This window comes from Xyrauchen texanus, chromosome 25 (assembly GCF_025860055.1).
Source record: "Xyrauchen texanus isolate HMW12.3.18 chromosome 25, RBS_HiC_50CHRs, whole genome shotgun sequence".
NCBI classification, from domain to species: domain Eukaryota; kingdom Metazoa; phylum Chordata; class Actinopteri; order Cypriniformes; family Catostomidae; genus Xyrauchen; species Xyrauchen texanus.
In genome coordinates, this window is record NC_068300.1 from 32273301 (window position 1) to 32285571 (window position 12271).

The following is a 12271-nucleotide window of genomic DNA, read 5'->3' on the forward strand; positions in this document are numbered from 1 at the left end:
TGGTAGCAAACATGGGGTGTCTTCATCTTCTCCTCCATCTACTCTTCCTCCTCTTCCTCTTCTACTGCCGCCTACGCCATCTGTGCCATGGCCCCCAGGGGCCTTCGGTCTGATGCAATCTAGGGGCCCCGCTGACAAGCTCTATGTGGAACGGGCCCTGGAGGCCTCGCCCACTGAGGTAAGTCCAATAAATACACAGTAGACCACTTATATATCACTTCTGTATTTGTGCCTTGATGAATGTTTTACTAAAAACTGAAACAAATCTGTATATTTGCTGCTATTTTGCATTGCTTCTGCTTTTTCTTCTGTTATGTCTCTTTTTTTCTTTATTTCATATTTATGTTCAGTGTTTCTTTCCATGAGATAAATTCGCAGAGCCAGAATTAAAGTTTTGCCAATGGATGCTGAATTTAAAAAATGTACCATCCATAAATATACAGTATGTGTACTATATAAAACAAATGTATACATTTTGTCTTTATGACAATTGGATTATTTAGCAGTTTTCTCCTCACATGTTTGCAACCACCATAAAAGTGCACATATTAGAATAGGGTTGTTTACCCTTAAGACAGTAAAATCACAAAGTTGATTCTCCTGGACAGCAATGATATCAAATGGAGATTTTTGCTCCAATCTACTGCTCCACTGATGTTCCTTATGAGTAAAACACCCAAAAAGTCTCACATATGTCTCCTTTAGAGGTACATGAGATCACAACAATGTCTCAAACTGTGCTTAGATTTGCCAAGAGTATATGAACTCAATATTAGGGATTATGGATTATTTAGCATTTTTTTCTTTCAACATATGCAAAAAACAGCACAGGTCATTGTGTCACTCACATTATACTGTATATGTGATGAGCCAGTCGACAATGAAAATTGGACCTTTTACAAAAACAAAGACACAATCATTTTGTTTGTCGTGTTTTCATTTACATTTCTTAATCTGAGGGATATTTCACACATGTTGCCACATAGGGAAAAAACGTATCTGTAACTGTGCCATCCTTGATAAAAATATTCTATTTTGGTAAAAGTTGTCAGAAGATGCTAAAGTAGAAGATCACTTGCGTCAAAGTCTCTTTCAAGGCAAGTCAGTCCACTAGGCAGCCATCTTGGAGACACTGTTTTCTATGGGTACTTCTAAGTATCATAGAAGTACAGCTCTTATCTGCTTGAATTGGAAAAGACAGAAATATGCAAAATGGTTGGTCAAGATGACAAGCAAATAACATATTTCAAATCAGCCATAAAATCAGACAACAATTGGATCTTAAACTGTTCTTCTTTAGCTCAGATAATGTAAAAAAAAAAATGTTTTTTTAAATCTTAATAATAACGTTACTGACCAACTGAATATCTCCTGTATTTTAGTTGCCATAGCCAATTTTTCCTCTTATTTGGTGCTTGCCGAGTGTTAACTTTGGACCTTGGACCTTGCGTTCAGTGCATTTGCCATTCTAATGACTATAATGTATAGACCAGCAGCTGAGAATCTTCTGATAAGATGGGGATCCAGGTGGCCGCAGAAATCAGGGGCAGGGTGGGCAGGGAGGGGCAGGGTGGGTTTTGTTTTCTTGAGTGAGGGCAGGAAATTACATTCTCCCCGTGTGTGCTGAGGCGGCATTTGGTTTCTCTGGACCTCCCCCCCAAGAAGTTGTACCATCTCTGTGGACAAGCCATCTGTTTGCTTAAACCATAATGTGTCACTGTTACACAAGGGAGGGTGGAGAGAGAATGAGGATTGGGAGGTAACGTGTAGGGGATGGAACGCACCTACAGTATACACGTTCAAGCTACATACAGCATGAGTGAAAAAACACAATCAGATTTGTAACCTCCACCCAAACCCCTCTCCAGCCCAAACAAACACACTTCCCCTCTTCAGGGACAAATATTGAATATCCTCCTGTGCCTCAAACAAAGAGCATTCTCTTTGTCTCCACCTGTTGGATTCACTGACGAAAATCGCACAATGAATGGTATAAAATAGTAAACAAACTATGAAAACTTCATACAATATTGATTCACATACATTGACCATCTTAAATAGTTAGCTAAACTACAAACTATTAACAAAAGTAGCTAAAAAACACAAAAGCTATTTAAACAGGCAATATGTTTCTAAATATATAACAATCAGATGACATTGCTTAATTCTGCAATCCGAGCTGTATTTGTCTGTAACAAAAACAATGACAATCTCAAAAAGCATAGACTACATTTACACTAAATAATAAACTAATAAAAGTAGAAAACATCCTAATTTACGTAACAGAGTCAAAACATTGTGATACATAGCTAAATCGACAACTAATTGAACAATATTTTGCTAATAAAAGATGCAGGGAGTTTAATTGATCTGAATTTTAAAAAGAAAATGAAGCCTTTTTATGACCATTCATATTTTCATGTCAATTAAATACCCAATTGTCAGTTTCCTACTGTAATATAAAAGATCTAGATGAATGTACAAAAGTTTTTTTTTATTTTTTTTTTTATACATATTCATTTAGTCAATGTTGAGGAGAAGCCAAAGGCATTTTGGCCAAATTTAAGATTAAGATGAGTTTTTCAATGTCAAACATTACCCGAACATAATAGAAGGTTTAAGTAACTAAAATTGCCGAGAAATATGCTTAATTGACATGAAAATGTCACCATGTGTAATATCTTAATGGTACTATAATAGGCTTCATTTTCTTTATGCAGGGACTCAAATGAATAGCATTGCTGCTTTAAGTAGTTGTTCTCCAGCACTGTTTGCATGCTGTTACTCTCTGTCACTAATTTTGTTGCTTTAACTATTTTGCATCCAATCATTTCTTTGCTTTTTTCTTTTTAAGGGTCCTGTCCGTTCCCTTTCCAGTTTGTGTCTGTCTGTGCATTTTATTACATGAGCTTGCATACCTCAGAACTGTGCACCTCTATACAGATCTGTGACCAGAAGAATATGACTTTTGATTTGTATGTGTGGTTATTCTTACAGGGTGAAATACAAGAGGAAGGCAATACTCCACATAACACTGCAGGTATGTGTGGCGTCTGTGACGTTGACGCCCTTCATCCTGGCCCCCGCTACATGACTGGCTGTTATTTTTCCCATACATAAGCTGATCTCCCGGCGTCAGTTCTCACCTCCCTCTCCATCCCTCTCCCTCTCAGGGCTGGAGTATTTCCAGGTTCCCATGGAGGAAGATCAGATGGTGGAGGAGAAACATGGAGGGTCTGTGGCGAAGGTGAAGAGCGGAGGGCCGGGCTGGCAGCAGGAGCTGGCCTGCTCTCTGTGTAAGCAACTGTTTAGCAGCCTGCTTCAGCTGCGACAGCACGAGTACAGCCACACACTGTCGCTCATGACCCTCTCCCTGGACTGCCTCGACCACCACCGCCCCCTGGTGGCCACATCCCCACTCAACCCTCCACCTGCACGCTACCACTGCTCGCAGTGCCCCGCCAGCTTCACACTCAAGTCCAATGCTGACCGCCACGAGAAGACCATCCACCTGAAACGGAAGCTGATGCAGTGCGTTTACTGCCTCAAGCACTTTCGTGACCGCACCGATCTGAACCGCCACCTGTCGTCCGTGCATTCTAGTGAGCGTGTGTACACATGCCCTGCTTGTACTAGAACCTTCAGCACGCAGAAAAATCTGGCCACTCACGCCAAGATCTGTTGTCAGTCCGGACTCTCGCCTACCGGGCACCTGTGGAACCTGCACGCATTCAAGGAAGATAGCGGCAACCATAGCCACATCATTGATGATTGATTGGGTGAATCTCGCGAAAACTGTCAAGAAATGTCCAGAATAATATATCACCCACAAAATAAAAAAATATATAAGGAAATATATTTGACATATAGAAAGAATAATTTTATTTTTTGTAATATTATAAAGTTTATTTTTAGGACCAGTTTTAATAGTTTCATCACAATTAAGCACTCAATTGTCAGATAACTACTGAAATATAAAGAATCTGTTTGAATTCAATTAAACCTACTATTAACCAAATTATAAAATAATATTATAAAATATAAATGTAATATTAAGTTTACATTATTATCACATTTCATTTTCTTAAATTGTAATATGTATATACATTATTTTTAATTATTTCATATCATATTTTTTATCATTTTAATAATATTTTGTATATTTTTGTATATTTTACAATTGTAATGTGCGATTTTAGGTATATATCATGGCAGTATTTGTTAGAATGAAATATTATTTAATATATGCTGATTTGGGCTGAAAACTGTCAAGAAATGTCCAGATTATATTTTGCCCTAAAACAAAAAGAAAAAAAGAACCATTTTAGAACCATTAATAATTTCATCACAATTATGCACTCAATTGTCTGTTACCTACTGTAGTATAAAAAGAAAATTTTTACCCAAATCATAAAATATTATAAAGTATACATTTACTGTAAATGTAATATATGTGCATATTATTATTACATTTAATAATATTACATAATATGTGTAATAATGTTAATAATATTTTACATATTTTCACATATTGTACAATTGTACAGTACAGTTGTAGGTATATATTTTGCAGTATTTGTTATAATTAAATAGAATTGAATTTATGCTGATAATACAGAAAATGTATTGTGTCCTGACAGGATGATTTTCATTTCTGTATTACATTACATTATTTAGAGTGTGATTTCTTTGTATTACTGAAATGAGAATTTATTGGAAAATGTGCTTAATTGTCATGAAAATAATTTCACAATGTGAACAATCTTAATGATACTAAAATAGGCTTCACTGACCTTTAGCATCTTTTTTTGACCCAGATATTTCTTCATGAGATTCACTCGATTATCTATTAGGCAATTTGCCACCAATTTGCCGAAACCAGACATATCACCCACTCATTTCACTAATGAGGGAATGTGTTCACTGGGATCTCCCATTTACTGCCTACTTTTGGCCAGCACACTGTTTTTTTCTGAATGTCAGATTTGTAGTTTCTTGTAATATAGTATCTATTACATACTATACCAACAGGTTTTTATATTGTATGATTACCGTAAAGAGCCTCCTTTGTGTCAGCATATGGCTGCTGATAGGCACAAATGCTATGCAAAAATAAAGGCCTTTTATGTCATTTCACTATTGTAAATAGAGCTGTTGGCTTTTTATATACAGGATTATTCAAGGTCTCACTGAAGAATACAGAACACAGTGATCTCAGTGCATTGGATGCCAGTGCTTTTAATTTTGGGTGGCTTTGCACCCCTCTGTCTCTTTACCAGCTAACTAATCTTATTTATGGTTATACCCACTCAAACACAGGGTCTCAGTCAAACCCACTGAGTTGTTCAAGGAGTAGTTCATCCAAAAATGAAAATTGTCGTTTTTACCTCAAGTCGTTTCAGACTTTTATGACTCTATTTCTTCTGTGGAACATAAAGGAGGAAAGTTGAAAAACGTACCAGCCACTCTTCCATATAATGAAAGTGAATTTTGCCCAAAATGTTATGCAGCAATACCATTGACCTCAAACCTGACTAAGGGCACCATTTATGAATGATGCAGACAGCAGATGGAAAGATTTTTAGTGAATAACAATTTAATTTCCTCACACAATTACTTTCATAACGCTTTTTTCTTGTATTTTTTTGACATTTTTTGACAACCTGGGTCCCATTCACTTTCATTACATGGAAAAGAGTGACCAGTTTCTTCTTTCATGTTCTGCAAAATACATTTTGTAACAGCATGAGTGTGAGTATGTTGATAGAATTTTTATTTTAGCTGAACCATCCCTTTAGTAATGAATTTATGTTGAATGTGTGCACAATGCTGCCCCCTCCAGGAAAATATTTCTCTTGAATTTTGCTGTCGAGTGAAAGGAGATGATCAGGGATGAGGAAGATAAGGGGATGTCCTAAATCCTTCAGCCAGCGATGTCCTCTTCCTGTGTGTATGTTTATGAGCATACGAGCGTACTGAATTATGTCAGTAATTAGCTCTGCTCAGCTCTCCCCATTGCTGACCCCAAATCGCCCAGATAAAAGAGATGTGAGAGGAAAGGAGATAAGTCCTTTAAGGTTCTCACTGGCCCTTGCGTGACCTCACTCTGGCCTCCAGACCTGACAGTTTATAACAGCCAGTGGAAAAGAAAAAGGGGATTTGGTGGTGTTGGACATCAAACATAGTTGGACTGAAATCGTGGTCTTATAAGTTATCTTATTAAAGCTAGGGTGTGTTATCCAGAGAGGCTAGCAGTTAGTATGCTTACACATACAAGGAATTTGTCTTGGTGACAGGAGCTTCCAGTGCACAATACAAAAACAGCAGCAAGACATAGATAATAATAATAATACAAAAAAATTTATATTATACACATACGTACATACACAGACACACACATACATACGTAGTGCAAATCTAATACAAATCCGTTATCTGTTATGGACAGTGCAAAATACAAATCTGGTATGTACAGTGCAATATAAGGAATGTAATGGCAGAAGAGGTTGGATGTGTTGGATAAATATAAAAAAGACTGAACTGTGAATTGCACATAATTATTGCTCAATGGGGCAGTTTTAACTGTTCATGAGATGGATAGCCTGAGAGAAAAAACTGTTCTTGTGCCTGGCGGTTCTGGTGCTCAGAGCTCTGAAGTGTCGGCCAGAAGGCAACAGTTCAAAAAGGTAATGGGCTGGTTGAGTGAGGTCTAGAGTGATTTCTCCAGCCTTTTTCCTCATTGTGGAAGTGTACAGTTCTTGAACTGGGGGGAGGGCAACCAATAATCCTGTCAGCAGTCCGAACTGTCCTTTGCAGTCTTCTGATGTCTGATTTTGTAGCTGAACCAAACCATACAGTTATTGAAGTGCAGAGGACAGTCTCAATGACTGCTCAGTGCTTGTGGTAGGTTGAATTTCCTCAATTGGGGAAGGAAGAACAACCTCTGCTGGGCCTTTTCACAATGAAGTCAATGTGTGTCACCCACTTCAGGTCCTGTGAGATGGAAGTGCCCAGGAACCTGAATGACTCCACTGCTGCCACTGTGCTGTTTAGAATGGTGAGGGGGGTCAGTGTTGGGATATTCCTCCTAAAGTCCACAATCATCTCCTCCATTTTGAGCATGTTCAGCTCAAGGTTGTTTTGACTGCACCAGACAGCCAGCCAGCTGTTCAACCTCCCTTCTGTATGCAGACTCATCGTCATCTTGGATGAGGCCGATGACAGTGGTGTCATCTGCAAACTTCAGGAGCTTGATAGAGGTGTCCTTGGCAATGCAGTCATTGGTGTAGAGGTAGAAGAGTAGTGGGGAGAGCACATATCCCTTGGGGGCACATGTGCTGGAAGTGAGTTTCCCTGTATCACAAGCTGCTGCCTGTCCGCCAGAAAGCTGGTAATCCACTGACAGATAGACATGGGAACAGAGAGTTGGTGTAATTTATTCTGGAGTATAGCTTGGATGATGGTGTTGAAAGCCAAATTGAAGTCCAAAAAAGGATCCTTGCATATGTCCCTGGTTTGTCCAGATGTTGCAGGATATGATGCAATCCCATGTTGACTGCATCTGCTTCAGAGGTGTCTCCAATGCCATGCCTCCTCCGCATTTAGCACGCTCTTGAGCCAGAAATGTTTTCCTTGTAGAAGTTTCTTGTACTGGTGGTTCAGGAGGAACACAAGGTAGCTGCAGTTCGCCTTCCATTCTCGCGCTCGCTCTGCACAGCATCAACATGATGTTCAATCTCACAGTGTTTTACCTATCTTTGAATCTTTGTTGAAGACAATCTTTCAGCGAAAAAAAATATGTAATATAATGTAATGAAAAATCGTTAGAACCACGGCTAGTTTCTAATGCCTATCAACGGAGAAACTTGCTTTTTGCCATTGTAAGCTGTAGTTCCAGCATCTACTAGCATGGGATAATGGGGCCCTGTTAACCAGCTAATTCCTGACCCCTTGGTAGTACTCTTAGAACACTGAATGTTCAATCAGATTATAAGAATGCAACTAACTGATGTTTAATGTTTAAACTGAATCAGATTGGGTGGTCAGACCACAAGCATATCTATAAGAGAATTATTAGAATACGTCAAGGTTTTTTACTTGTAATAATAACAGTGTTGGGTGGTAATGTAATCTGGATTTTCAATGGATGACATAATAAGACAGTCTCAGCTTTAAGTTCTCCTGAAGTCCACTATCATCTCGACTGTTTTGAGTGTGTTCAGCTCAGGGTTGTTGTGATCGCACCAGACAGCCAGCTGTTCAACTTCCCGTCTGTATGCTGACTCGTCACCGTCACGGATGAGGCCGATGACCGTGGTGTTGTCTGCAAACTTTAGGAGCTTGACAGTGGGGTCCTTTGCAGTGCAGTCATTCATGTACAGGAAGAAGAGCAGTGGAGAGAGAACGCATCCCTGAGGAGTACCAGTGTTTAAAGTGAGGGTCCCGGATGTGAGTTTCCCAGCCTCACTATCTGTCAGAAAGCTGGTGATCCATCGACAGATTGGGGTTGGCATGGAGAGCTGGGTCAGTTTGGTTGAGTGAAGATCAGTCATGATGGTATTGAAGTCCACAAATAGGATCCTTGCATAAGTCCCAGGTCTGTCGAGGTGTTGTAAGATATAATGCAGTTCCATATTGACAGCATCATCAACAGACAGGTTTGCTCAGTAAGCAAATTGAAGGGGATCCAGCAGGGGTCCAGTAATGTCTTTCAGGTAGGCCAAAACCAGTCTCTCAAACAACTTCATGACCACAGATGTTAGAGCGACAGGTCTGTAGTCATTAAGTCCTGTGATTTTTTTTTTTGGGGGAACGGAATGATGGTGAAGCATTTGAAGCAGCAGGGAACTTCACACTGCTCCAGTTATCTATTGAAGATCTGTCCGAAGAATAAGAAGATATAGATTTAATCACTAGAGTCTTATGGATAACATTTATGCTGCATTTATGTGCTTTTTGGAGCTTAAAAATTTTGGTCACCATTCACTTGCATTGTGAGGACCTACAGGGCTGAAATATTCTTATAAAAATCTTTGTTTGCATTCTGCAGAAGAAAGACACACATCTGGGATTAGTAAATGATGAAAGAATTTTTGAGTGAACTATTCCTTTAATACATTATATTTTAATCAAATGAGTAATCCAAAAGTAATCAGATTACATTAACGAAAACATATGTAATCAGTAAGATTATTTTACCATTTTAGTTGTGTCATTTGTAATCAGTACCAGATTACATTTCAGACGTATTTAACCAAACACTGAATAATAATAACCAGGTGGCAGTGTTTTTGTGTTAATTCAAAGCTGTTATCTGTAAAAATGTACAAAACGTATGTCATTTTAAAGGTCATAAGTATATCTTTGTGAGGGCGCTTACACGCTAGAAAACTCTAGAGTGTTTGATGGTTAGGAATTAATAAGATCCAGTTTAAGGCAATGAAAAGAGCAGGGTCAGTTTAAAATATAGTGGAATGGGATTGAACCCACCTCTTTGAAATTCTCATCGGTGAATAGATAGTGATGTCAGAATTCTTTGCAAAGCACAATCTCCATTAAAGATCAATGCATTTGCTGTGTTCTTTGACACTGCCTAAACTCAAGTGTGTAGGGTTTTTGTTTTTATTATATCAAAAGTGGCAATAATGTGAATGCACGTTAACACGTCACATGTCATTCTTTACCCATTAGTCCTAAACCCAAGTCTCACCATGGGCATCTTCATTACATAATCTTTTTTTATTAATATTGTTTTATTTCAGAAAGAATGGAGAGATGTTTGTCTGTTGTCTTTGCAAAAGTCTTGTCATACTCTGCTCTCATATGCACTGTGCATAGATTATCTGATCTGCATGTCATATGCAAAGCTTTGTTACATTTTTTTTTAGCAATCAAAATACCAGCGCAGGTCTGTGCCAAGTCTGTTAGAACACAACTTTCCAAGATTCAAAAGAATTCTGAATATGTGGTATAAATGTTAGCTTTTAAACTCTGCAGCGTGGTGCTTCGTTAAATGTGAGGTGCATTGTGAAATAAACTACAGTTTGGCACGTATTGTATGCAAAGAGTGAGAATTCTGTAACTCGCACTGAAGTGGAAGATTTCAAGGTCTTTACAAATTCTCAGGAAAAGAACGACTGATACTCTTATATTGTGAGAAGTGGTCTGAATAGTAGGTGTAAAAATGCATCAGAAATCTCAGTCATAGCAGTTTTGAATTGCACTATTTTTGTTAGCAAAATGAATATCCTTTAACGACAGTTGTTGGTTTTAGACACATTCCATAGATTTCTGTACAGTTATGTATTTTGGTTCTATATTATTGTGTACATGGTTGTTTGTACATTTGTAGCCAATAAATCTTTCCATAAAGCATCCTAAAAACAGTGTGGTTTCTTTTATTTTACAAATAACTAAAGACCAATTGATTGGTTAGTTGAAGCACTTCTTTACATCAACAAGAGATCTTTTAAAAATGTAGATTATAATAGTTCTAAGGCATGTGGTCAGATTCAAAAATAAAATTGTAAAGGCATTCAATGAGACATGTTTGTGTTAAAGTCTTTCATGTGTAAGGATTGGACAAACCTGGTTTTCAGGTCTCTTACCTAATTGGTGCTCATCCACTTACTAGCTGAGCCAGTCTAGACCTCTGCCTAATGAGATTAATGTCCAGTGGCGTATTTAGGCATGGGCGACATGGGCAGCCATCCGGGGTGGCATCTTGTGGGGGGAGGTGGCAGCACAGACAGCATCTTGACAGGGGACAAGTAGCCGCCCTGAAGTCCACCAGCCATCTCATCTACAAACATTTGTTGGTGGGGTGGAGGGTGGTGCTGAAGCGGGTTTCTCCCATGGTGCCATATAGATGATGGAAAATTGAGAATGAGAACAAGAGAAGTGGAATTGAAGGAATTGTTTAGGCTGATAATTTGTGTGCTAATTGTTCGTCAAACAATAGGAAACTGCTGTGCTGTTTTGTGGTTTATTTCATCATGCTTTGTTGAATTTGAGCTGTAAAATATGTTTCGACACTCTGGTTGCTAAGGAAACTGTCTTTTGGAGAATTTTTTGGTAGCTAAGGGCAGGTGAGTTAAGGAGAGAGGATCCCTCTTGCATATTTTCAATTATATAAGAGCACTGGTTACCTACAGTGTCTGGCACTAGATGACACGGTGACAGAACAGAATTGAATGGAAAGGATATAATTGATGTGAAACCTTTTCCCCCCAAATCAACACAAAATATATATAGACATTTCTATGCTATATATATAGCATAGAAATGAAGACCACTCTTAGGACCGTTCATATTTTTTGCACTCTGACATAATTGTCAATTAAGCACAACAATGTTCATTACCATAATACTTCTGGATGTCTTACGTTTAAGTTTTTGTGTAATTCCCATTATTCTCAATCAAGATTGATTCTCATTAGATTTTTTTACTTTAATATAGTATTTTTATGTATTATATTAAAAATGACTGTAATACAATAATTGATCTATTAAAATCTGCATCAATTCAAGGCAGCACAATAATGTTAGTTAAACATTCATGACATACCACTGTTATGTATTACTTTATGCTTTAAATAATACATTTTTTTTCTCTTTGAGAATTGGGGGCTAAATGTGCTTAATTGTCATGAAAATGTCACAATGCAAACAAATGTATTTATAATTTGTAATTAACTGGTTTTCTGCAATAATTGGACATAAAATGTGATCTCATCTTCATCAAAGTCACAAGTATAGACAAACAGCAATGTGCTAACAACACAAACAATTATAGTCTTTATTGAACACATCGTATTAAACATTCACAGTGCTGTGGAAAAAGTATGTGAAACTTTGGATTTAATAACTGGTCAATCCTTCTTTGGCATAACCTCAAATAAGCTGTGGATTAGACCTGCTCAACGTTCAGAAGGAATTCTGGGCCATTCTTCCTTACAGAACTGCTTCAGCTAAGCCATATTCTTGGGATGTCTGGTGTGAACAGCTCTCTTGATGTCATTCCACAGCATCTCTATTGGGTTAAGGTTTGGCTCTGACTGGGGCGCTCCAAAAGGTGTATTTATTTATTTCAGGCATTCTGTATTGGATTTATTTCAATGTTTTATGTCATTGTTCTGTGCTGGCGCACAGCCACCTTGACATTATCCTGTAGGATATCTTAATATATTTAGAAATAAATGTTTTCCTTGATGATGGCAAGTGGTTTAGGCCCTGAAGCAGCAAAGCAGCCCCAAATCATGATGCTCCCTCT

At 38.1% G+C, this 12271-nt stretch overlaps 2 protein-coding genes across 3 annotated transcripts in view; both read left to right on the forward strand.

The window, feature by feature from the left end:
• The window catches only part of zbtb46 (zinc finger and BTB domain containing 46), a 118204-nt gene that overhangs the window by 92748 nt on the left and 13185 nt on the right, over nucleotides 1-12271 (forward strand). The gene's annotated exons all lie outside the window — the stretch shown is intronic.
• On the forward strand, nucleotides 2926-3909 carry LOC127618355 (histone-lysine N-methyltransferase PRDM16-like). Its single transcript, XM_052090729.1, has 2 exons — nucleotides 2926-3040; nucleotides 3174-3909. The coding sequence occupies exons 1-2, from the start codon at nucleotides 2962-2964 to the stop codon at nucleotides 3773-3775; spliced, it is 681 nt and encodes a 226-aa protein (XP_051946689.1). The 5' UTR covers nucleotides 2926-2961; the 3' UTR covers nucleotides 3776-3909.

What these genes read in the sequence shown, in the direction of transcription:
- LOC127618355 (XM_052090729.1), top strand. Translation starts at nt 2,962, where the DNA reads ATGACTTTTGATTTGTATGTGTGGTTATTCTTACAGGGTGAAATACAA. An exon ending in TACTCCACATAACACTGCAG is followed by an intron (nt 3,041 to 3,173) that starts GTATGTGTGGCG and finishes TCTCCCTCTCAG; the next exon opens with GGCTGGAGTATTTCCAGGTT.